This window comes from Mytilus galloprovincialis, chromosome 13, assembly GCF_965363235.1.
Source record: "Mytilus galloprovincialis chromosome 13, xbMytGall1.hap1.1, whole genome shotgun sequence".
NCBI classification, from domain to species: domain Eukaryota; kingdom Metazoa; phylum Mollusca; class Bivalvia; order Mytilida; family Mytilidae; genus Mytilus; species Mytilus galloprovincialis.
Window position 1 is genome coordinate 18,393,304 of NC_134850.1, and position 22,686 is coordinate 18,415,989.

Consider the following 22,686-nt stretch of genomic DNA (forward strand, 5'->3'; position numbering starts at 1 on the left):
TTCTGTATCATTGGCAATCGTACCACATCTTCTTTTTTATATTTACTCTATTATCACCCCTAGTTTTTTGGTGGGGTTTTCGTGTAGTTTATTCTTTAGTTCTATGTTGTGTCGTGTGTGCTGTTGTTTGTTTGTCTTTTTTCATTTTTAGCCATGGTGTTGTCAGTTTGTTTTAGATTTATGAGTTTGACTGTCCCTTTGGTATCTTTCGTCCCTCTTTTTCAATAGAACGAATAATTATACATTAAATGTAGGGATTTTATCCAGAGAGTATCGAAGTTTACACTTAACAAGTTCAGTAACCAATAATATTATGAGATGGGGTAGGATAATTGCAAATGAGACAACTCTCCAAAAGAGACCAAAATGACACAGAAACTAACAACTACAATGTATAGGTCACCGTACGGCTTTTAACAGTGATTTGGGACAGACACATACAGAATGTGGTGGATTTTAACAAAGTTTGAAGGTGCGCCTGCGCCAACATTCTCCTCACTGTGACAAAGTTTGAAGGTGCGCCAACATTCTCCGCACTGTGACAAAGTTTGAAGGTGCGTCAACATTCTCCTCACTGTGACAAAGGTGAGAACAAACTATAAAAATCAGTTGAAATGGCCTTCTGTCATCAGACATGTCATGAGGTAAAAGACTTATACAAACGTAGATAAAACCAGAAATTACCAAAATATATGTATGAAGATGTGGTAAAAGTGCCAATGAGACAACTCTCCATACAAGTCACAAGTTATAACAGTAAACCATTATTAGGTCAAAGTACGGTCTTTAACACAGAGTCTTGAAGCACACCAAACAGCAAACTATAAAGGGCCCCCAAAATGACTAGTGTAAACCTATTCAAACAGGAAAATCAACTGAAGTACAGATAAATTCGGACCAGGAAAAATAGATTTATTTGAGTGAAATATAATTCCTTAATTCAAAGTTATATTACAGCTTATTTCAATCAAACCATATCCGTATCTACAAAATGAAAATTTGAGGTATATATCATCAAAGAAATGATTTCGAAACCATTTTCTACTTTTTTCTAACATTCTTTTAACCCTTAATAATGACTTTTTAAAGATAATTCAAATAAAGAAAAAAAAAACTTACCCTCGGTCGGCACGAAAGCCGCCATCATCACCAAGAAGACAACAAGACAAGCTACGGTTTTGAACAGTTTAGCCATGATACAAGCGTGTTCTAATGTTTTACTTCAAATCCTTTCTTATATATGGTAACAAAAACAATTGAACACTGATACGCTTTTTATCCAATGTTTTACATGTGTTCTGTCTTGTAAATGATTCGATATGTTTATTTGGAAATATTATTTACTACCTAGAAATTGTTGACATTGTTTTTATACTGAATGATTTTGCAAATTTAATAACATTGTCTTGTATCATCATGGTTTCCATTTCACAAAGACATTTGAAACAGCTGTGGATTACGTGTGGAAACAGTACTACTACTTTAAGTTTAAAAATACCATTGAATCGTCATTTTCGGATTTCAGATTTTGGACTGTTCACATTGTCATCTGATGTCAACCCATTAAAGGAGTAGGTCCGGTAAGGACCGATTTTGGCCTCAAATTTCAGTTTCATCTGACGAAAGATTTTGACCATTTTTTAAACACTTAAGTGTCTATTTCATTTGATTCAATTAATTTATGTGAGAGATTTTTACTAATTTAGTCATTAAAAACGCTCCGATTCAAGCTCAAATATGAAAAATCTACCAAATATGCCAAAAAATGTCACTTTTCAGATGGTTTTTGTCAAAAATGAAAGTGGCCGCATCCGTGTTCATCCTCAACCTTTATATATGTTATGTATTATCATCAAATACAACTTACATTTCAATATTTTGGATGAACACGAATGCGGCCACTTTCGTTTTACACGGAAACCGTCTAAAATTTAACAAAAATGCTAGAATTGTGAAGATTTCAGTAATCTAGCATGACTTGACGGTGCTAGTAACCGATAAATGTGCATTGCATTGTCAAAAACAGCCCATATTAATGTAGCAGAGGCATTATACCTTCCAATAAATAACTAAAAGATAACATTTGAACAATTTTGTAAAACTGCTATATTTTGGGGCCAAAAAGGGGTCTTACTGGACCTACTCCTTTGATGTAAAGAATGGGAATCACGGCACGTTAAAGAATCAACGCAAAAACTACCAAACTGTCAGCTTGAGACATGTTGCAAAATATGTTCCCAAGCATATGCCTACATTTATATTTTTTTTGCAAAATGAAATTACATTCATAAATAAATAAGACCTGAGTTTTGTTATTTAGGTTACAGTCTCCAATTTTAATATTATTTTCATTGGGTAAAGGCTGAGGATTCTGCTCAAACATTATCACAAGTTCGCAGTGGGTGCACTTGTTTGTTAGGAATGCACATATTGCAGTAACACCTCAAAATCACGGAATTATTTTTGTAGCATCTTATTTAAATGGCGTATACAAATTGATTGAAAATTAAGCTGAAAACTCCATTTTCTCCTGTAGAGGACAGTAGAAGCTACTTTTAGCCAACTTCCTTTGAGACAATATTTTTCTCCAACATTATTTGGTAAATTCGATTTATAGCTCAAAGAATGTTTTACAAAACTTATATTGGGAATAATGGGGTCAAAATTTGAGGGCTCGTTTCTGTTTAGACAACGCTAAAGTTGATCTGAAACTCACAGTAATGAAGTATTTTGAATCAATTAAAGACGAAAAATCAAATGTATGCTTCAAATGTGGTTTAACACCATGTGTCCCTCCCATTTTTAGCTCACCTTGCCCGAAGGGCCAAGTAAGCTTTTCTCATCACTTGGCGTCCGTCGTCCGTCGTCGTTAACTTTTACAAAAATCTTCTCCTCTGAAACTGCTGGGCCAAATCAAATTAAACTTGGCCACATTCATCATTGGGGTATCTAGTTTAAAAAAAATGTGTGGCGTGACCCGGCCAACCAACCAAGATGGCCGCCATGGCTAAAAATAGAACATAGGGGTAAAATGTAAATTTTGGCTTATAACTCTGAAACCAAAGCATTTAAAGCAAATCTTACATGGGGGTGAAAAAGTGAAGATGTATCTGCCCTGAAATTTTCAGATGAATCAGACAACCGGTTTTTGGGTTGCTGCCCCTGAATTGGTAATTTTAAGGAAATTTTGCTGTTTTTGGTTATTATCTTGAATATTATTATAGATAGAGTTAAACTTTAAACAGCAATAATGTTCAACAAAGTAAGAGATCTACAAATAAGTCAACATGACCAAAATAGTCAGTTGACCCCTTAAGGAGTTATTGCACTTTATAGTCATTTTTTATCAATTTTTAGTATTTTTTTGTTATCTTTTACAAAAATCTTCTCCTCTGAAACTACTGGGCGAAATGTAGACAAACTTGGCCACAATCATTATTGGAGTATCTTGTTTAAAAAAATGTGTGGGGTGACCTGGGCAACCAACTAAAATGGCCGCCATGGCTAAAAAGAGAACATAGGGGTAAAATGTAGATTTTGGTTTATAACTCTGAAACCAAAACATTTAGAAGAAATCTGACTGGATTAAATTGTTCATCAAGTCATGATCTACCTGACCTATATTTTCAGACGAATCAGACAACTGCTTGTTGGATTGCTGCCACTTAATTGGTAATTTTAATGGAAATTTTGCTGTTTTTGGTTATTATCTTGAATATTATTATAGATAGAGATAAACTTTAAACAACAATAATGTTCAGCAAAGTAAGATCTACAAATGAGTCAACATGATCAAAATGGTCAGTTGACCCTTTAAGGAGTTATTGCCTTTTATCATGTTTAAAATCAATTTTTAACAATTTTCATAAATTTTGTAAATTTTCGTAAATTTTTACAAAATATTTTCCTCTATTACTAATAAGCCAGGTTCACTATAGATAGAAATACTTGTTAGTAGCAAGAACGTTCAGTAAAGTAAAAACTTCAAACACATCACCATTACCAAAACACAATTTTGTCATGAATCCATCTGTGTGCTTCTTTCAATCTGCATAAAACCAAGGTGAGCGACACATGCTCTTTAGAGCCTCTAGTTTTTTTTATTCTATTGTCAGAAGAATAATATTTTATGTTCACATGTAATCAAATATACCATCAGGTTCAACGCTTCGTCAATTTTGTGCGTTGTTTACATTTTCGAACTCATGTAGAGAACAAATATTTAAATTTTAACCCATTCCTTCAAAGTTTCGGAACAAATAAGCTGAAATCTGACCATCATAATAGTAAAACTTTTGAATACAAATTTGTTTGAACAATGAATTTTATTTTTAATTTAAAGGATAAATCGATATTTTGTTTTAGTTTATCTTTTAATCAGAAGTTGTGTTGCTGCATTTTTGTCGAGTAGTATAGATCCGAGACAAACATATACGTATTTAGAGGTTGTATCACATTTTTACACTGTGAATAGGTGGACTTCTTAATTACAATTGTTTTATGTTTGTGACTTATCATAATATTTGTTTGTAAATATGTAAACATATTGATACAAATGACAACAAAGAAAAAAATAACTTGTTATAAAGTTCATATTAATGTACTTTTTATGTATTTGTCTCAAATAAATTTCCCTTTATTTTTTACAATGCCTATGTCATGAATAAAAAAATAGAATTTCATATAAAGTAGTATTGTCTTTTTGAGCTAACACCAAGCATGTTTCTTTGCATTTGCGCCAATTGGCCTTTCATATTTGCACAAACAGTTCATTTTTCAGTTGCACGACAAACACTGGCTATAATAGTACGAATACAGTAAAACATTTATACCTCCAGTTTATATTATTTGAAAATGACAAGATGTGGCATCAACTATCAAGGAGGTACTAAATGATGAAATGTTAGCACCATACAGCCTTGGTTGTCAATTGTTGATGTCTTACTTATTTTTTTATTTCTTTTTTATTTTTTGTATAAATTAGGCTGCTTATTTTCTCGTTTGAATTCTTTTACATAAATCATTTCGGGGTCTTTCAAAGCTGACTATGCGGTATGGGTATTGCCAATTGTTGAAGGCCAAGTGGTGACCTATAGGTTTTAATTTCTGTGTCATTTGGTCCTTGTGGAGAGCTGTCTCATTAGCAATCATACCAAATCTTCTTCTTTTACGAAAATGAAAATCACAGATTTACAAGATTTTGGCATTAGACAGACACATTAAGATTGTGTACGGTGGGGTTAAACTTCCCTTTATTCGCCTGAATTATATGTTCCCCTTATCAAAAGGGGGAGGTTGAACTATGAGATATTGCGCAGGATAAATATTTTATAGTATAATGATAGGTTAAATAGAATACAGTTATGTCTGCATCATAAAACTATGTTTTGTCCCTTCTGTCATCATAAAACTATGTTTTGTAAATTTTCGTAAATTTTTACAAAATATTTTCCTCTATTACTAATGGGCCAGGTTCACTATAGATAGACATAATTGTTAGTAGCAAGAACGTTCAGTAAAGTAAAAACTTCAGACCTGTTGGTGACCCTCTGCTGTTGTGTTTTATTTGGTCGGGTTGTTGTCTCTTTGACACATTCCCCATTTCCATTCTCAATTTTATTTGTCCCTTCTGTTTTCACAACAACACTGCACCTCTATATATTTAACACAAATGTGCTCATCTTTAGCAATTTAACATTATTAGTTATTATAATTTGGTTAGATATGGCTTGTACAATTTAATGTATGCGTTTTTTTGTCTTTACATTCATCAATGAATGAATAATGTTTAAGTAATGAAAATGAGTGAAATATTAGTCAATGGACGTTAATAATGACAATCAATCAAAACGTCATGCATAACAGCTATTTTTTTTTTTCACTGGATTAGACTTGACAATAAAATATTCATTTAAAGATATTTCTTTTCACAGAAAATACTATATATTCACTGTACAGTAATGTTGAAATTCTCTAACTGAATTGTTTCAAAAATATAACAGGCACGCACTTCAATTAGTTCTTCTCCATTAAATGGAATTGGTGTTCCTAAAAACAATTATCACGTCTGATGGAAGGTCTAATGTTCGAAAACATGTTATTCAAGCCCGAGGTTTAAGACTTGGTGTCACATTCGGAACTCTAAACAATCTTCTTACGAAGTACACTTGGAAACCGGAAGTGAATACAGTGATGAATATATGTAATCCAGACCACCAACTTATGTAGTTATTGATGCCGGTGATTAAGTACCAGTCTTTTACAACTGTCATTCGGGATTGCAACTGATGTTCTCCGGCCTGCTCGATTGATTTCTGAACAGCAGAAATAGAGGTCTGCAAATAAAACGTGGACGATATTAGAATATACAAATACATGTATACATACGTTTTTTTGTAAGTCAAATTATATCAATGTCCAACAATAGTTACACATAACCGAGCTTATTACAAGAATTATCTATGTAAGACTAGAACTTAACTTATTGAAAAGATTTATCAAGGTATGTTTTACCATTGTCATAACATTTTATTTTTCTGCGGATTGCTTTGTCGACTTGTTTAAATGGCTGGTCGTAATTTGGTCGTTCATGCTCTGTCTTTTTGCAACTTCAAATTGTTATGGCCACCGCATTGTTATATTTTTCTTTAACTCAAAAAGGCTAATATCGATGTTAGATCTAAATGAATTACTCACAGTGAAATTTGTAACTGTTAAATGGAGGCCTTCTATTTCCTCTATATATTTGTCCCATTCCGCCGTTACATATGTTCCCATGTAAAAATAAATCCTCTTTGACCCGTAAAAGTATCTAGACATGCTTGCTGTATTATCTATACATACAGTATATATTCCTGGAAAAAAAATATATATTTCATTAATGAAAAAAAATATTGTTGGAATAATTCGTTTAAACTTCTTTCCATTATACAATGCAACATACTGTTGTCAGATCGAGGTTATTAACATGGTACTTCTGACCAACGACTATACCTGATAGTTTTTACGATTGAGGCAAAATAAGATTTGTTTTATACGAAAGTAATATGCGATTGGTTGATTGTTTGCTTAATGTCCAGTGGCAAATATCTCATGCATATTCATGATAAAAATTACATATTAACAATTATGCGGATAAGAAGGTTACGCCAAATAAGTCAATTATGATTAAGAGTGGTTTTACAAGTCAACGAATCCCATACACAAACACTAGACATGCAAAGGTTTGATAAAAATAAATGCAAAACAAAAAGCCAACAAAACAGTAAAAAGAAGTAACGTTTACTTTTATGGTAAATTGAACTAAATAATTTATAGAATTCTAGTTTTGTGCTGATGTTTTCCTTCTCATTAGTATTTTCAAGGTGTGTAAATAAATATATACTTATACTGTTGATTATCGGTGAACCGATTGAAATAAACACCAGTTACAGACGCACAGACCATGCGAAACTCGAAACGATAAAATGTGCGTACAATTAATAAATTTAAAGACCTGATTATCAGGTTGAGTTATCTCCCATTTAACAGAAATCACTAAGATCTAAAAAGCCTAGTTTTGTTAATTGTTATAGGCTGTACGATGTATTTTAGTTGTGTACATCTATGTAATTCGGTTTTCTGGTCGAGAGATAGCAGTCATACTACATCTTTTAATTTTTAAAACTAATTCAATATGATTGAAAAAAAAGCATTTAACTTAGTATATACTATATCACTGTTAGATATGATTGTCGCTCTATTTTTAACAGAACTTGATGCCTCGTTCACACGTACATTTAATTCGAATTGAATTCGAATCAAATGCGAATCGAATTCGCTTATCGCGTTCACACACTCTTCTTTTTTAATTCGAATTGATTCGAGTTGTCTAATTCGAATTACAAAATGTATCTAATTCGCATTAGAAATACGCTTTTGTCAATGCGAATTAAATGTAAACGTCGTTTGGACAGTATAGAGAATTTGACGCGAATTAGAATTGACGTTAGGACGTAAAACGTTTCGAATACGAATTAAACTAATTCGAATTAGGTAATGCGAATCGAATTCGAATTACGTTTGAACTCAGTACTAGTGTAAACGTGGAACAAACATATGATGACACTTGGTTGTCTTCCGATGGGTAGCAAAACCCTTGCCCGTTTGTTTGGGTTGTGGGGATGTATAAATACACGTCCACGTCCGCTCAGAATGAGGCAGTTTAATGAGATTCGATTAGATAGAGTTCCGCCCTCTACATGCTCTGGGCACTTCAAGAACCTGGGGCCGGTAACAAGAAATTTTATTAAGAGAGGTCGTAAGTATTGAATTGAGGAGATTTACTGAAGATAAGATCATTCTAAGATCATTCCAAGAATGTAAATCAATGCTCCCTCAGGTTGTTCGTAGATCGGTCTTATTTTCCCCTTAAGTTGCATCGTAATAGTTTTCAAGTTACGAGTTCTTAATAATTTTCTGACGTTTCCGTTTTTGGTTCCTCGCAAAGAAATTAGAATCACCTTAAATGAATCATCAGAACGTTTTAATGAACGATAAAATGCGCATAGCAATCAACTACCCATTTAACCTAAGGAAAACAAATTCTGGCCTCAGACCATCATTATTCTTCCCCTTTGCCACAATGCTCTTTTTTGATAATTAAAAAAATTGCACCGCTTCAAACATGAAATAAATTTAACTGCTTATAAACGATTACTTTCATTTCGATCAAATCACTACTATAATGGTTTCCTTTAATAAATTGTTATTTGGATGGATAGTTGTCTTATTGGCATTCATACCACATCTTCCTATATCTTTTCATTTAAAACAACATTTTTTGTCACATTTTGAAAGCCTTCTAGAACAAAAAATAAAATCACAAAAATAATGAACTCCGAGGAAAATTCAAAACGGAAAGTCCCGAACAGTACTAAATGGCAAAATCAAATGATTAAACACATCAAACGAATGGATGACACTTGTCATATTCTTGAACTGTTACAGGCATTTTCAAATGTAAAAAATGGTGGATTGAACCTGGTTTAAAGCGCTAAACCTCTCACTTTTATGACAGTCTTATCAAATTCCATTATATTGATAACAATGCGTGAACAAAACGGACACAACAGGCAAAAATGTCACCAATAGGTGTATAACAGCAACACGAAACCCACTAAAAACTAGGGATGATTTCAGATGATCCGGAAGGGTAAGCAGATCCTGCTCCACGTGTGGCGCCCATCGCGTTGCTCATTATATTACGAAACCGGTAAATAGTCTAATTCGTTAGGTCACATTCGTCACGGAAAAGGGAATGGGACTGTAGTTACGACATAATGAACATATCCGATATCATCTGTATTTATGGATATTCCATAAACGGTCAACAAACTCATGATGGCTTCCGTAAAATTTAGAAAGTGAATAAGTGATGATTTCAACTTCACCATCTGGAACTCTTGGTTTAAAAATGAAAAAAGTCAAAAATTTCTCTATGCTTTAAATTTAACACATCTCTCAACAAGCCAAATTTGTAATGATTTACAATAAAGAGAAACTACCATCATCCACACACATGGCCGAGAAAACACTGATATATAATGTCTTATTCAGATGAATTAATAATTAGAATAAGAAAGTTCTAAGGTTCGCGTATCGCCAAAGTAAATGGACCGAGATCATTTAATTCCGTTAAAGATAAACGATCAGTAACATTTGCGAAATTTTTGGACGAATTGCGTCTTGTTTCCTTACATTTACAACCCTTTGGGGAAGGAAGTACATTTACATTTCAGTCGTATGAAAGTGGTCCATCTACTGCTATAGACCATATTTTGATATCAAAGGATAATATCAGTCTGATTGATTCTGCAAGAGTGTTAGACGACCATTCGTTTAATGTTTCGGATCATCATCCAATTATAGCCAAGCTAAAATTAGACAATACAGTAATTGCAGACACGGAAACAATAATAAAACAATCTAAGGTATCATGGAATAAGGCTCGAGAAAAGAACAATTTGGAAGACTACTCTTTTGCAACTTCACAGCATCTTTGGGGCGTGGAGATACCGAGTTTAGGATGTTCTAATTGTGATATAGAGTGTTATTATTCGAACATCGTCGATGCAATACAACAAGCTGAAACAGAAACTTTACCACACAAAACTTTCGTAAAATACCTTAAACCATACTGGACTAATCACGTAAAAGCGCTGCATGAAAATATGGCTTCAAAACGCCAACAATGGATTTCTTGTAATAGACCAAGAGGTGAACACGTCATATTTCAAGAATACAAATCAGCCAAACGAAATTTCCGACGGGAATTACGAAATGCATATCAAAAGCATATGCAAGAAACATATGATTCACTCGAAAAGGATTTCGATATAGATCAAAAACGTCTCTGGTCATTTATGAACAAAAATAAAAAGTCTAAAAGCTGCTTATCAAAACTAATTGTAAATGGAAGACAATGTTCGACTCAGGATGATATCTTAGATGGATGGGCAGATCACTTCGAGTCAATCTTCAAACAAAATACTGAATCAGAACCGGTTAGTGACAAGGAACGGGCTATAACCAAGACTGTTGATGTTGCTCACAAAGATTTCAGAGGAACATTTTATGACAATACTCAGCTACATATTACAGTTAACGAAGTGGAAAAGGTATTGAAGTGCCTAAAAAATAATAAAGCGTCTGGATTGGATAACATCGAATATGAACATCTGAAATACGGTGGAAACAGTTTGAGAAATCACATGACAAAACTTTTCAACTTAGTTTGTTACAACTTTTATTCTCCAAAATCTTGGAAATCAAGTTTGATTGTTCCTTTATTTAAAGGAGGAAACAAATGTAAAAGTGATCCAAACTCATATCGAGGAATAAGTTTAGCACCGTGTATTGGAAAAGTGTTTGATAAAATCATTGATTTAAAACTTGAATTGAAGAAAGACAACAAATGTTTTCCAAATCCACAGCAAACGGCATATCAGCAGTGTCTATCGTGTTTACATACATCATTCAATATCCATGAATCCGTTTATCACCATATTGAAAGACTTGGAAAAGTTATAGTTGTTTTACTTGATTCAACAAAGGCATTTGACACGGTTTGGCACAACGGATTGTTGTACAAACTGCTTGAATATGGAGTAACTGGAAAACTATGGTTGCTTATAGCTAATATGTACTCGGACGCTAAAAGTGCAGTTCTTTACAACGGACAAATCTCACGTTTCTTCCCAGTTTATCGTGGTGTTCGCCAAGGGAGCAGCTTATCATCTAAATTGTATTTGTTATACATTAATGACTTGTTAGAAGAGCTTTCCGACTGTAGACGTGGCATACTCGTAACGGACATTCATATTTCATCACCCGTTCAAGCAGATGATATCGCTTTGATCAGTACTAACTGTTGTAACATGCAAACGATGGTAACAATATGCGAAAATTATAGCATTGATTGGAAATTTAAGTTTAATCCACTAAAAAGCATTCAACTTAATTTTTCCAAATCAAAACAACATACGGATATTCTACTGTACAACAGCAGCATACAATTGGAAATTTCCGCTAGACACGTAGGAGTCCTATTGAACAGTAACCTTAATTCTATGGACAGAACACTTCAAGCCTGCAGAACATTAAGATCTTCAGCATTAGGGTTAATCAAATCAGGTTTACATCCTTCTGTTATCAGTATTGACACTTGTAACCTTATAGTTCGTCAGGTATGTTTCACGAAAGCTTTTTTCGGGTGTGAATTGTGGACCGAAATTACCAACACCGAGATTTTACTATTAGAACGTGCACAGCGATATGTGTGTAAATCTATACAGGGACTACCAAGGCAAACTAGATCTGATATGGTAAATGCGTTGATTGGATGGAAATCCGCCGAGTCATACATAGATGAACGGAAATTATTATTTCTTGGAAAGTTAGTACTAATGAAAGACTCAATGCTCCCAAAGCAGATATTTCTCACCCGAGCTATGGAATTTAAATATAACTGTGTGAAACACCAACTTGGATTTATTCCCGATATACATAGAATTTTGATCAATTATGGATTGTCAGACTTTGATACTTACCTGAGTACAGGTCATTTCCCAACTTACATTCAATGGAAGAAGAAAGTTAAAGTTGCCGTCCAAGAAATCGAGGAATCGTTGTGGCGTTTCAGAACACAAATAGACAAAGATTTTAAATTCTTCAGTCGTATACATACACTTTCCAAAGGTCTTCATCCTGCTTGGACTTTTAGCCGAAAACATCCATTACTTATAGAACAGTGCCGTTTTATTGTCAACCTATGTACCTTGACCCGTCCATATGAAGAACCGTTTTTTCTGTGTGACAAGTGCGGAAGGTTTTTCGGTGATATAACTATTCACATCGTACTTTCTTGTGAAAATTTCCAGTCAAAAAGGGACAAGTTTTGGTGTGATTTAATAGATATAGGTCCAATCGAATTCAGCGCCTATCTACATAGCTTAACTGACGAAGACTTTTTAGTATGCATCTTATCATGTCATACAGACTTCGACCTAAACGAAGATGAACGGACTATGTTTCAAAGGGCCTGCATCACAAACATATACTGGATGTGTGCGACTTGAATTAGATGAAAGAACAATTTCTACATATTAGACAATTAGTTATGTTAAAGATTTTACTGTGTGAACATTAATTGCTACTTTCTTAGGCTGATAAACATTTAATTTTATTCTCTTTACGCATTCTTCACATTTATATATTTGTGTAAAGGTTAATTTTGATATATTGTATGTACATATACTGTCCTATCTTCCAACTTTACTATAACTATCGATCTAACTAATGCTCTTCATTATTGGAGGAAATAAAGATATATATATATTAACTTTTTTAAGCAACTTATTCTATTATAAACAAGTGAATGTACGACTAAGAGTAGTCGGGACCACTCTTAAAAAAATATCAAGTGAAGCTATCACGAATTGTTCTTGGTACACCCCTAAGTTGCTAAGTTTGTTTTAAGAACACTTAATAACTGACAAAAATTTAAGAATGATTTTGTGTTACCGAAATTAGTAAGATCGCTTTAAGGTACACGTAAGAATCGTTCTTAAATCATGCGCTTTTTCAAAACATTAAGGGCTGTCAATCATTCTAAGATAGGTCTAAGGTTGGGTCTTGTTACATTCTTAAATCTTAAGACGCCCTTTAGACGTTCGTAAGACATAAGAAGGCTTCTTGTTACCGGCCCCTGTGCAACAACTCTTTAACGGGTACGAATGTGTCGAGTTACAAGGCGTATTATCTTACCTCCTATACATTTCTACGAATATGATTGGTTAAGAGCAACCGCGTGGAGACCCTGTTTATTCCATATAAGGTTTGTAAGGTTCCATATTAGGTTAGTAGTGGAGTTGTGTCCCTTTATACAAATAACACGGTGGTGAGAAAAAATCTTTAAGGGTTCATTCAATGGATAATGAACGTTTGACATTCAATACAACATGCTCTCGAATCCCCATATGGAATTTACTGACCCCATATATATCGTATTAGGTCACTAGCACACTATGTAATTAATAATATCAGGCCATATACAATTTATCCCCATTTTCCAGACACAGCCCAAACTTCTTGTCCTTCATCCTAGTCGACTTCTATGTCTTCTATTACGTGATCTTTTGTATGTGAACATACATGGAATACTTGTCACTGGACGATAAGAAGAAAAACACACTCAATTCTTTAAATTTTAGTAGAGGAATGGGAAAATTCTCTAGCATTTTATTAGATTGATTGTGATGAGACTACACAATTATTTAACTAAAGGGATGTCGATCGTGTAATTGGTGACGTATTACTAACTTTTAAAAATCGTCAGCTTAGATTCTAATTTGTGTCGACTATCACTCTTGGGTGTGCTTATTTCCTAAATGTACGTAGAAATTGCCTTATTTCCAGAAATATCAAACTTTTATCATGAAAATATAAAATAAGGATTTGTTGTATGATTGGCAGTGAGACAACTATCAAACAGAGTCAAAATTAGGAGAATATCAGATTTATAGGTCACCGTTCGGCCTTCAACAATGCGCAAAACACATATTGTATACAAGTAGTTTTCTGTGTCATGAAGGGTTCGACATAAAAAAATGTGAAACAATGTTTAATGAAGAAACATACACCTGCTTTATGACAAAACAATGACAATATTTTTATGTATATAAATGTCAACAACCAACGACAGTTATTAAAAAAACAGGTTTCTGAGTTACTGTATATACAGGAGGGTTTGGATGGGGTTAAATGATTAAAGAATAATGCCCTTAAAAAATGAAGATTAGAGAATAACGGGCAAAAAAATGAAGATTAGAGAAAAAATGGGTTAATTTTTAAAGATTAGAGAAAAAAGGGGTTAATTTTTTGAAGATTAGAGAAAAAGGGGTGATAATTAAATGATTACAGAATAACAGACCCCCCATCCAGACCCTCATACAGAAGGGCGATAAACAAGGAAAGCAAGTGGTTTGCAAAGAATCCAAATTTGAATGTAGTTGGTGGACAGTTCACACAACATAATTAAGAATATTCATTATTTTAACTATGTATGCCAATAATATTTACACATGTTTAATTTAACCTTTAACCTTCTACTGTAGTCTCGTGTTCCAAAGAACCTTCCGTTTGGTCTATTTGTGAATCTAATATTTCCATATTTGGATCTCTCAAAATGACGTCAATCAGTCTGTCTCCGCCTCTTAGTGCCTGAAAAACAAATACATTTTGATAGTACACATTAATAGAGTTTAAAGCTGGGAAGGTCGAAATGCTCATTGTGTATATAAAACACGGAAATATGGTATGAGTGCCAAAGAGTTAAAATGTAGTTCATGTATGCAATTATAGGCAACTGCAATGCCTTCAACAATTAGAAAAGCATATTTTATAAATCGACATCAAGATATGAAACAATTCAATTTAGAAAACTAATTGCCTAATTCATATAAACATATTTACGAAATACAAAACAACAGACAGAAACTGACAATATGTGCATGCTCCAAGTCAAGTTCCCTTTGTGATGTGCATTATCTTTATAACTTTGCCGTCATTCTAATTCGTTCTTTGATACTCTCTGTTAAATTATTGTTATCGACCTTGGATATCTTGAAGCTTGACAAGTTGTATTAAAACTTGTCTTAAAATGCTGAGACGTCGCGTACGGTGTTGGTGATAATACTGGTTTTGCTTTCCAGTTCGCCTTTATTGCATTTGTTAGAAGTTTCGGAATTGATAACTATATAAATGTATATATATCAAAATGTGCGTAATTAAAAGTAGAAATCGAATATGCCTTAAAATCAATACTTTTATTAATTTTTTTACTCGAATGATCCCTAATAACACTGATTTTGAGCGTGTAGACAAGTAACACCGCGACATATGATCAGCGTTGCTTTGAAGTTATTCTTGTCAATTTTTAAACTTATTAAAAAAAAAGTTGTACTCCTAGCAAGAGTAGTCTTTGGTGTTAATGGTGTATGTTTTATTTATGACGTCATCGTTAACTGGACGCGTCTGACCAGGACGAAAAGTTCACTTTGTTTTGTGGTCAAGCCGAAAATTGAAAAAAAATATGGATAGGGGTAAACTTAAGAGTGATTTCTAAAGGTAATTCAAATAGATTATTCCGAAAATGATATATCTTTTTATTCCGTATATAATAAGGAAAAAAAAATAAAAAGTTGTGTTAAACATTTCAAAAGATCGTGGCAGAATTAATGATTTTTTGAAATTTGTATTTCTGTCACAAAACCCAAATCTCGCATATTTTTTGGAGCTCTTCAAAATTCGAACGAATGCTGCAGATCCAAACCACAATTTACATATCCACCCTTCCTGTGTCAAAATTATACAATAAATATACAACTTTTTTTGTCTTCAATTAGTAGAATGAAATTCAAAACAGTGTGGCTGTGGCCATTGATTGACACATTAAATTTATCCATTGACTGGGACAATTTACGTGAACGTTTGTCTGTAACGTATTGTTCAAATTATGTCCTAAATTGTTCATTTTATTAAATCCGTTGAAATGTCACACTCGCAGTTTTCTGACGTTTTGGCGTATTTGTAAAGTGTCTTATGAAAAGTAATAGGCAGTTGCAGTCTTTTCTACGATATGAAATTTTATTCAAACGTGAAAACTTTTTTTTTAAGTGTATGAAAAAAAATTGTGTCGAAGTTTTAAACGCGATCTTTTTGTTTTTGTCTAGTCAAAATGTCACAAAACGCCGTTTTTTACATTTTTGTTACAAGTATGATAAGGCAGCAACCATTTGATTTTCTGGGGGGGGGCTATGGTTTTTTTTTTGGAAAAAAAAGTTTGTTTCCAGTTTTTGGAGAAAAAAATAATTTGTTTTTGATTCTGAGAAAAAAAAATTGTTTGTTTCACCCTCAGCTGCCACTATATGTAATGCTAAAATTGAAAGAAAAAAATTGTTTTCGAATTGTCGCGAAAAAAATAGATTTGTCCAGAAAAAAAAACCATAGCCCCCCCCCCCCCCCCCAGAAAATCAAATGGTTGCTGCCTAAGTCATATTATACAGTTTTGGAGGGGGGAAATTTGAAATTATAATAGCACAAAAAATACTATATAACATTAAAATCTACTGTTCAGGGATTTTTTTGAACCCATTTTCGATCACATGTCGGAAGTATTAACGACACAGTCAGCGACTACTTTTGTCTAGTCATAATGTCACACCATGCTTTTTTACTTGTGTTGACGTTACGTTCTGTAAAACTTGACATGTAGTGCCTAACGTCGAAAATTGCGGAAGCCTTTACGGTCCATTCTAATTAACTTTTTCCAATTTGATATAACAAATTATGAATTTGATATAACAGATTATGAATTTGATATAACAAATTATGAATTTGATATAACAAATTATGAATTTGATATAACAAATTATGAATTTGATATAACAAATTATAAATTTGATATAACAGATTATCAATTTGATATAACAATTTATCTATTTGAGATAACAGATTATCAATTTGTTATAACAAATTATCAATTAGAAATAACAAATTGTCAATTTGATTTAACAAATTGTGAATTTCTCTATCAATAGTATGATTTAATTATAATAATGAGATTGGTTGAAACATTGCGTAACCCAAATTGGCGCATTTTTTTTTTTGTGTATTGATTCATTGTTTATCTGACGTCCAGCGACAAATATGTCATTGAATGCTTATTCAAAACTTTCTTAACAGGTTTAATGTTTCTGAAATCCTCTCCCTCCCTTTTTATCTATTATTTGAGGCAGTTTGGGGGACTAGTTTGAATGTTCTCTATTAAGTACATGGGACCTGGTGTCGAACGAACGAACGATTAAAATAGAAAAAGGATCAATTTATATTGCACATTTTCAAATCAGAAAGAATGGATAGTGTGTTTCTAGGGACATAGGAACATGAAAGGATAAACAAATGCTGGCATGCTTCTTTATCAATTTCGATGGGCAAATACAAGGATTAATAAAACATCCTTAAGTTCATCCTTGCATTTTTCTTTATATATTTGTTTCAATATTTATTTTGTTTGCACACTTTTCATTAAAAAAACAAAGACCCATGCACGAGATCTGGAAGAGAAAACCCATGCACAATCAGTACAATACTGTTGATAAAGTTGCAGTAGGAATTGATTTTTCTCTTTATCTTGTCTAGATTGTGGTGCACATTCGCCTATACATTGTATTTTTATATATGTTGTTGTTTGCAATTTGATGATAGTATCAAGAAAAACGTAAATAGCTGAGTGACAACTATAGAACTACTTTTATTTCCATGATGAACCAAAGTGAACATATATATACATACAACTTTAATATTAAACCAGCATAAATTAATGCTCGTGGTTTTAGTATTATTCAACTAGGAAAGTTTTCGCTAAAATGGGCTATCGAAAATACAGCTGAACGGATTAATCCTGCGCTAAAATGGGCTCTAATGTCTGCGTTAAAATGTCCACTAGTAGTTTTGCGCTAAAATTATCTGCGCCCATCTGTTTTCTTGTTCATAGTTGAGATTAAATTTCTTTTTGTTTATGAAATTGGCAAATTTTATTAAATTAATTCTATTGTGGTTAATTTGAATTTGCTTTCAACTGTTGATTCTTTTACCATTTAATACAGGCGATGAAACAAACGATTCAACTAATAAAAATTTTATTTTCGGAAATTATCAAAAGCGGATAAAAGAATAAGCACTTGACATGCACCATTTGCGAGTATGATGGTCTTGTGAAACAATGATAGTCCGTCAGAAGGGGGCGATAAATGACTGACCCGTGTTTTATTAAGAGAGAGCAATATCTCTTGCACATAAAAGTCACCCTTTTAGATTTCGAAAAGAGCAGGCTAAGGCTACAAGGAAGCATTCGCACCCTCAAAGTGGAAACGGATTAATATAAGTTGTAATAACTTGTTTCCCAATCCACTATAAATAAATATGTTTAAACTAAAAGAAAAAGCAGCAGAAAAGACAGTGGTTTAAACTTTTTTTTTAAATATCCTGTTTCAATCAAAAGAAAGAGAAAATATCTTTGCTCCAAGGGGATAGTAATGTAAATGAATATTATTTTTCCGTTTTAATTTAACTGTACTTAAAAAAAATATGTGCCGCTTTTGCATTTCGGTTCTATGCGTAGCAAGTCAAGCAAACCGCTCATATAAATTATGCTGTATAATTGAGCTGCACGAAATAAAAAAAGTACGACGTTATTTATACAATGCATGAAAAATAACGTCAAAATAACGTTACCAAAACTAACACCAACACCGTACGCGACGTCTGAAGACTTTAAGCTTTAAATTGGTTAGTTTTGTTGTTTGGTGGCTGTCTCGTTGACGTATATCACATGACTTTCACAGAAAATATGATTGATTGTTGTTTGATTCACGTCCAGTTGAAAGTATTTGATGCAAACTTATACAGAAAAAAGTTATTTGGACTTTACGTATGATTTCTAAAACTGATATATTATAAATTCCATTTAAACCAAACACATCATTACATTGGATACCCCTTTAATCTGTACTTCCGGTAAATCATCATTACTTTTTTACTCACCTCAAATGACACATATAACCTTGCGCCTTGGGCAATTTTCTGGTAAAAACATTGCTCGTCTCCGGCATTTACTTCAACTTTGAACTCATAAGAAACCCCTGGTAAACCATCAAAATCAAAATCGTCATTTTGTTTGTCCAAAACTTGTTCAGATTTTAGCACATTCATAAAAGTCAGTAATGTTATAAATCCTGGCAAGACAAAATCGACAGAAACCATATTGTACACGTATGTGTATACATTTCAGATAATAAGTAGGCCAAGGAATTTGTAGATTTTCTCAACATTACTTAACTAGGTGAGAATTTCAATGTAAACAATTGATATCGTTGTAAATTTCTTATCGTAATCTTCCGTCCATCTGAAGTGTATTACTTGTCAACACCGATTTGCTCTCTTCGATGAGATAAAAAAAAAAAAGAAATTCATGTGAACGAAATAGTCTCATCCTGCTTTTTTTTTTAGCTCAAAACTGCTGTCCTGCCTATTTTTGCAAATCTTATCTTAGCCCCCCCCCCCCTTCTTCATTTAAATAAAATCAACTGGTAGCTCCCTTATTCCGACCATACATGACCAAGAATAATGAATATGCGTTGGGGGAAGTGGTTATTTTATCATCCAATGGAGAATGTACTGGCAAATAATTGCCTTCAATGTAAACATTGGAACCACAGATCATTTGTTGCACATTCTCTATGCGCACGTGTGTGCTAATACATTCAAAATAAAACATTATTGAAAAAAGTACTGTTTTTATTAACTGTTCTATGGACATAAGGGGGTGGGCAGCAATTCCTTTCCTCATTTTATATTATAGATATGAATTTCCTGCAAGGTTCTCTGATTTATGGCTTCAATGGGCATGCATGATTCCTTGAATGATTCCTATGCATGATTTTGTATTTTTCATTCATACAGAAAGCTCATACATCATATTACATGTAACCAGAGTTATTTAAATGAGTAAAGTCACATGGTACAATGAAACAGGTTTACAGCACATGTCTAATGTTTTTGTTATGAATGGAAGGCGGTTATACTAATCATACTCACTCCATTGAGTATTTAATATTAAAAAAGATAGAACTAACATAGATCCCTAATGAGTAACTTTTTTTATTATTGGTTCAAAATTATGATTTTCATAGTCAGAGTTCGTTTTGTTTGCATTTTTTGTTTCTTTAAGTTTTTAGTGAGTTGTGTTTGTTTGTCTTTGATGTTTGTTTACACAGTTGTGGTTGCTTTTATTGCCATGTTAACGAAGTTAGCTTGTTTTTGAGTTGCTCGTCGAATTTTGTAAATACAAAATGTATACCGGAACTATAAACAACTCTCATATAAATGGAAGGTTTAGCTAGAAATAAAACTATGTTGAAACCATCATTTTCTTCTAAATGGAGGCGTATAAACCTAGGCCTCGTGTAGGGCGAATGACAAGCTCTTTGCTATATAGGGAACCCGTGCAACAACTTTTTGGTGGGACCATAGATGTTCTGTTGCCAGTCAAAATGTTCGCGCTTATCAAAGATGCCGTCATTTGAACATGTTAGTCAAAATATCTAGCCTTTAATCATTGTCTGGCTTTCCAAGGTTGAAGAACTTATATACTGATTGTATAAATGTCTGAATGTGTATATGAATAAGAAGATGTCATTTATGGTATGATTGCTGAATGTGACAACATCTGATTATTTTTCAAAAAGTTGAATGATCTCTTTAAAGTGTTAATTGACTGTATGGGCAGGATCACATTGTGATGGCAGGTATCACTAGCCATGTGGTTAACCGATGGAATGCAAGATCATTACACAGGGAAAAAAAAACTTTAAAAATGCTAGCATTTTATTGAAATAATTTAAACTAATAAATATTGTACAATATATATATAAGAAGGTAAATTAGCAAAAAGATGTGACATATTCGGTTCATATCTATATAATTGTCTTATTTAATAAGATTTTATCTTTGAAAATGATATCTTCAAATAAGAAGATGTGGTATGATTACTGATGAGACAACTTCCGATTATTTTCTAAAAGTTGAATGATCTCTTTAAAGTGTAGACTGACTGTGGGGGAAGGTATCAATTGTGGTTAACCGATGTAAATCCAAGATCACTACGCGGAAAAAAATTCTTCCTTATCAATTAAATTTATCAAAGCATAAAATTAAGTTTTAAAGAACTGGTGTTCCAAACAATATTTGTTTAGAGATGTTGATGTCATATTAATCTATTATTAACTATTGCAGACGGCAATTGTCACGAAGATCTAAATAATATCATTTGCTAATTAAAAGAAGTACTTTTACACGTCTGGAAATTTTTGTCCACGTGTCAACATATATATGCAACATCAGTTATTCAATAATTTGATTCAGGTCTTTCATTCATGATCCTTAAGTTTGTTCATATGTTCTGGTCTGATTATTTCGCTTAGTGCACAAAGTTGGCCTAGCTGAATATCGGTTAGGGACGACATAAAAATATCAATAAAGGATAAAAAAAAAACTTCAAATAGTTTGGGGGTGGGGGTCAAAATTGCTGCCAGTTTTGTTAAATTGACATCGATTTTATATATATTCTTATTTGTTAATCAATTTTTCCCAAATAAAGTTTAGAGGGGGGTAGGGGGTCAGTGAAAAAACTATATGAATTAAGTTTTTTTTATTCTACATTGAACTTTTGATGTCGTCCCTTTTGATAATATACCAATCTTATAAACAAACAAGAATGTGTCCATAGTACACGGATGCCCCACTCGCAATATTATTTTACATGTTCACTGGACCGTGAAATTGGGGTCAATACTTTAATTTGGCATTAAAATTAGAAAGATCATATCATAGCTAACGTGTGTACTAAGTTTCAAGTTGATTTGACTTCAACTTCATCAAAAACTACCTTGACCAAAAACTTTAACTTGAGCTTCACACTATCTTCTTCTTTGTTCAGTGGACCATGAAATTGGGGTCAATACTTTAATTTGACATTAAAATTAGAAAGATCATATCATAGTTAACATGTGTACTAAGTTTCAAGTTGATTGGACTTCAACTTCATCAAAAACTACCTTGACCAAAAACTTTAACCTGAGCTTCACACTATCTTCTTCTTTGTTCAGTGGACCATGAAATTGGGGTCAATACTTTAATTTGACATTAAAATTAGAAAGATCATATCATAGGGAACATGTGTACTAAGTTTCAAATTTATTGGACTTCAACTTAATCAAAAACTACCTCGACCAAAAACTTTAACCTGAAGCGGGACGAACGAACGGACGAACGGAGGCACAGACCAGAAAACATAATGCCCCTCTACTATCGTAGGTGGGGCATAAAAAGGAGTTATGGTACACACTGTATGATTGCCAATGAGACAACTCTTCACAAGAGACCAAATGACTCAGATTAACAACTATAGGTCACGTGCGACCTTCAATGTTGTTTCAGAATCTATGTTTTTCTTTACAATATGAATATAACTCAAGTATGGATTTTTGTAAGTATGCACGTTTAGTAAATAAAATTAAACGACTACAA

At 33.0% G+C, this 22,686-nt stretch overlaps 1 protein-coding gene across 1 annotated transcript; it reads right to left on the reverse strand.

Annotated features, from left to right (window-relative positions):
* Nucleotides 1-5,852: 5,852 nt before the first annotated feature.
* LOC143056028 (transmembrane emp24 domain-containing protein 6-like) lies at nt 5,853-19,400 on the reverse strand. Its single transcript, XM_076229106.1, has 4 exons — nt 19,144-19,400; nt 14,643-14,760; nt 6,697-6,854; nt 5,853-6,335 (listed from the first exon to the last, which is right to left on the reverse strand). The coding sequence occupies exons 1-4, from the start codon at nt 19,360-19,362 to the stop codon at nt 6,102-6,104; spliced, it is 729 nt and encodes a 242-aa protein (XP_076085221.1). The 5' UTR covers nt 19,363-19,400; the 3' UTR covers nt 5,853-6,101.
* Between the last annotated feature and the right edge of the window lie 3,286 nt (nt 19,401-22,686).

Excerpts from the sequence above, each read along its gene's own strand:
- LOC143056028 (XM_076229106.1), bottom strand. The coding sequence starts at position 19,362 with ATGGTTTCTGTCGATTTTGTCTTGCCAGGATTTATAACATTACTGACT. Across the intron at positions 14,761-19,143 it reads GGTTATATGTGTCATTTGAG|GCACTAAGAGGCGGAGACAG; the intron begins GTGAGTAAAAAA and ends TTTGTTTTTCAG. Across the intron at positions 6,855-14,642 it reads ACACGAGACTACAGTAGAAG|GAATATATACTGTATGTATA; the intron begins GTTAAAGGTTAA and ends TTTTTTTTCCAG.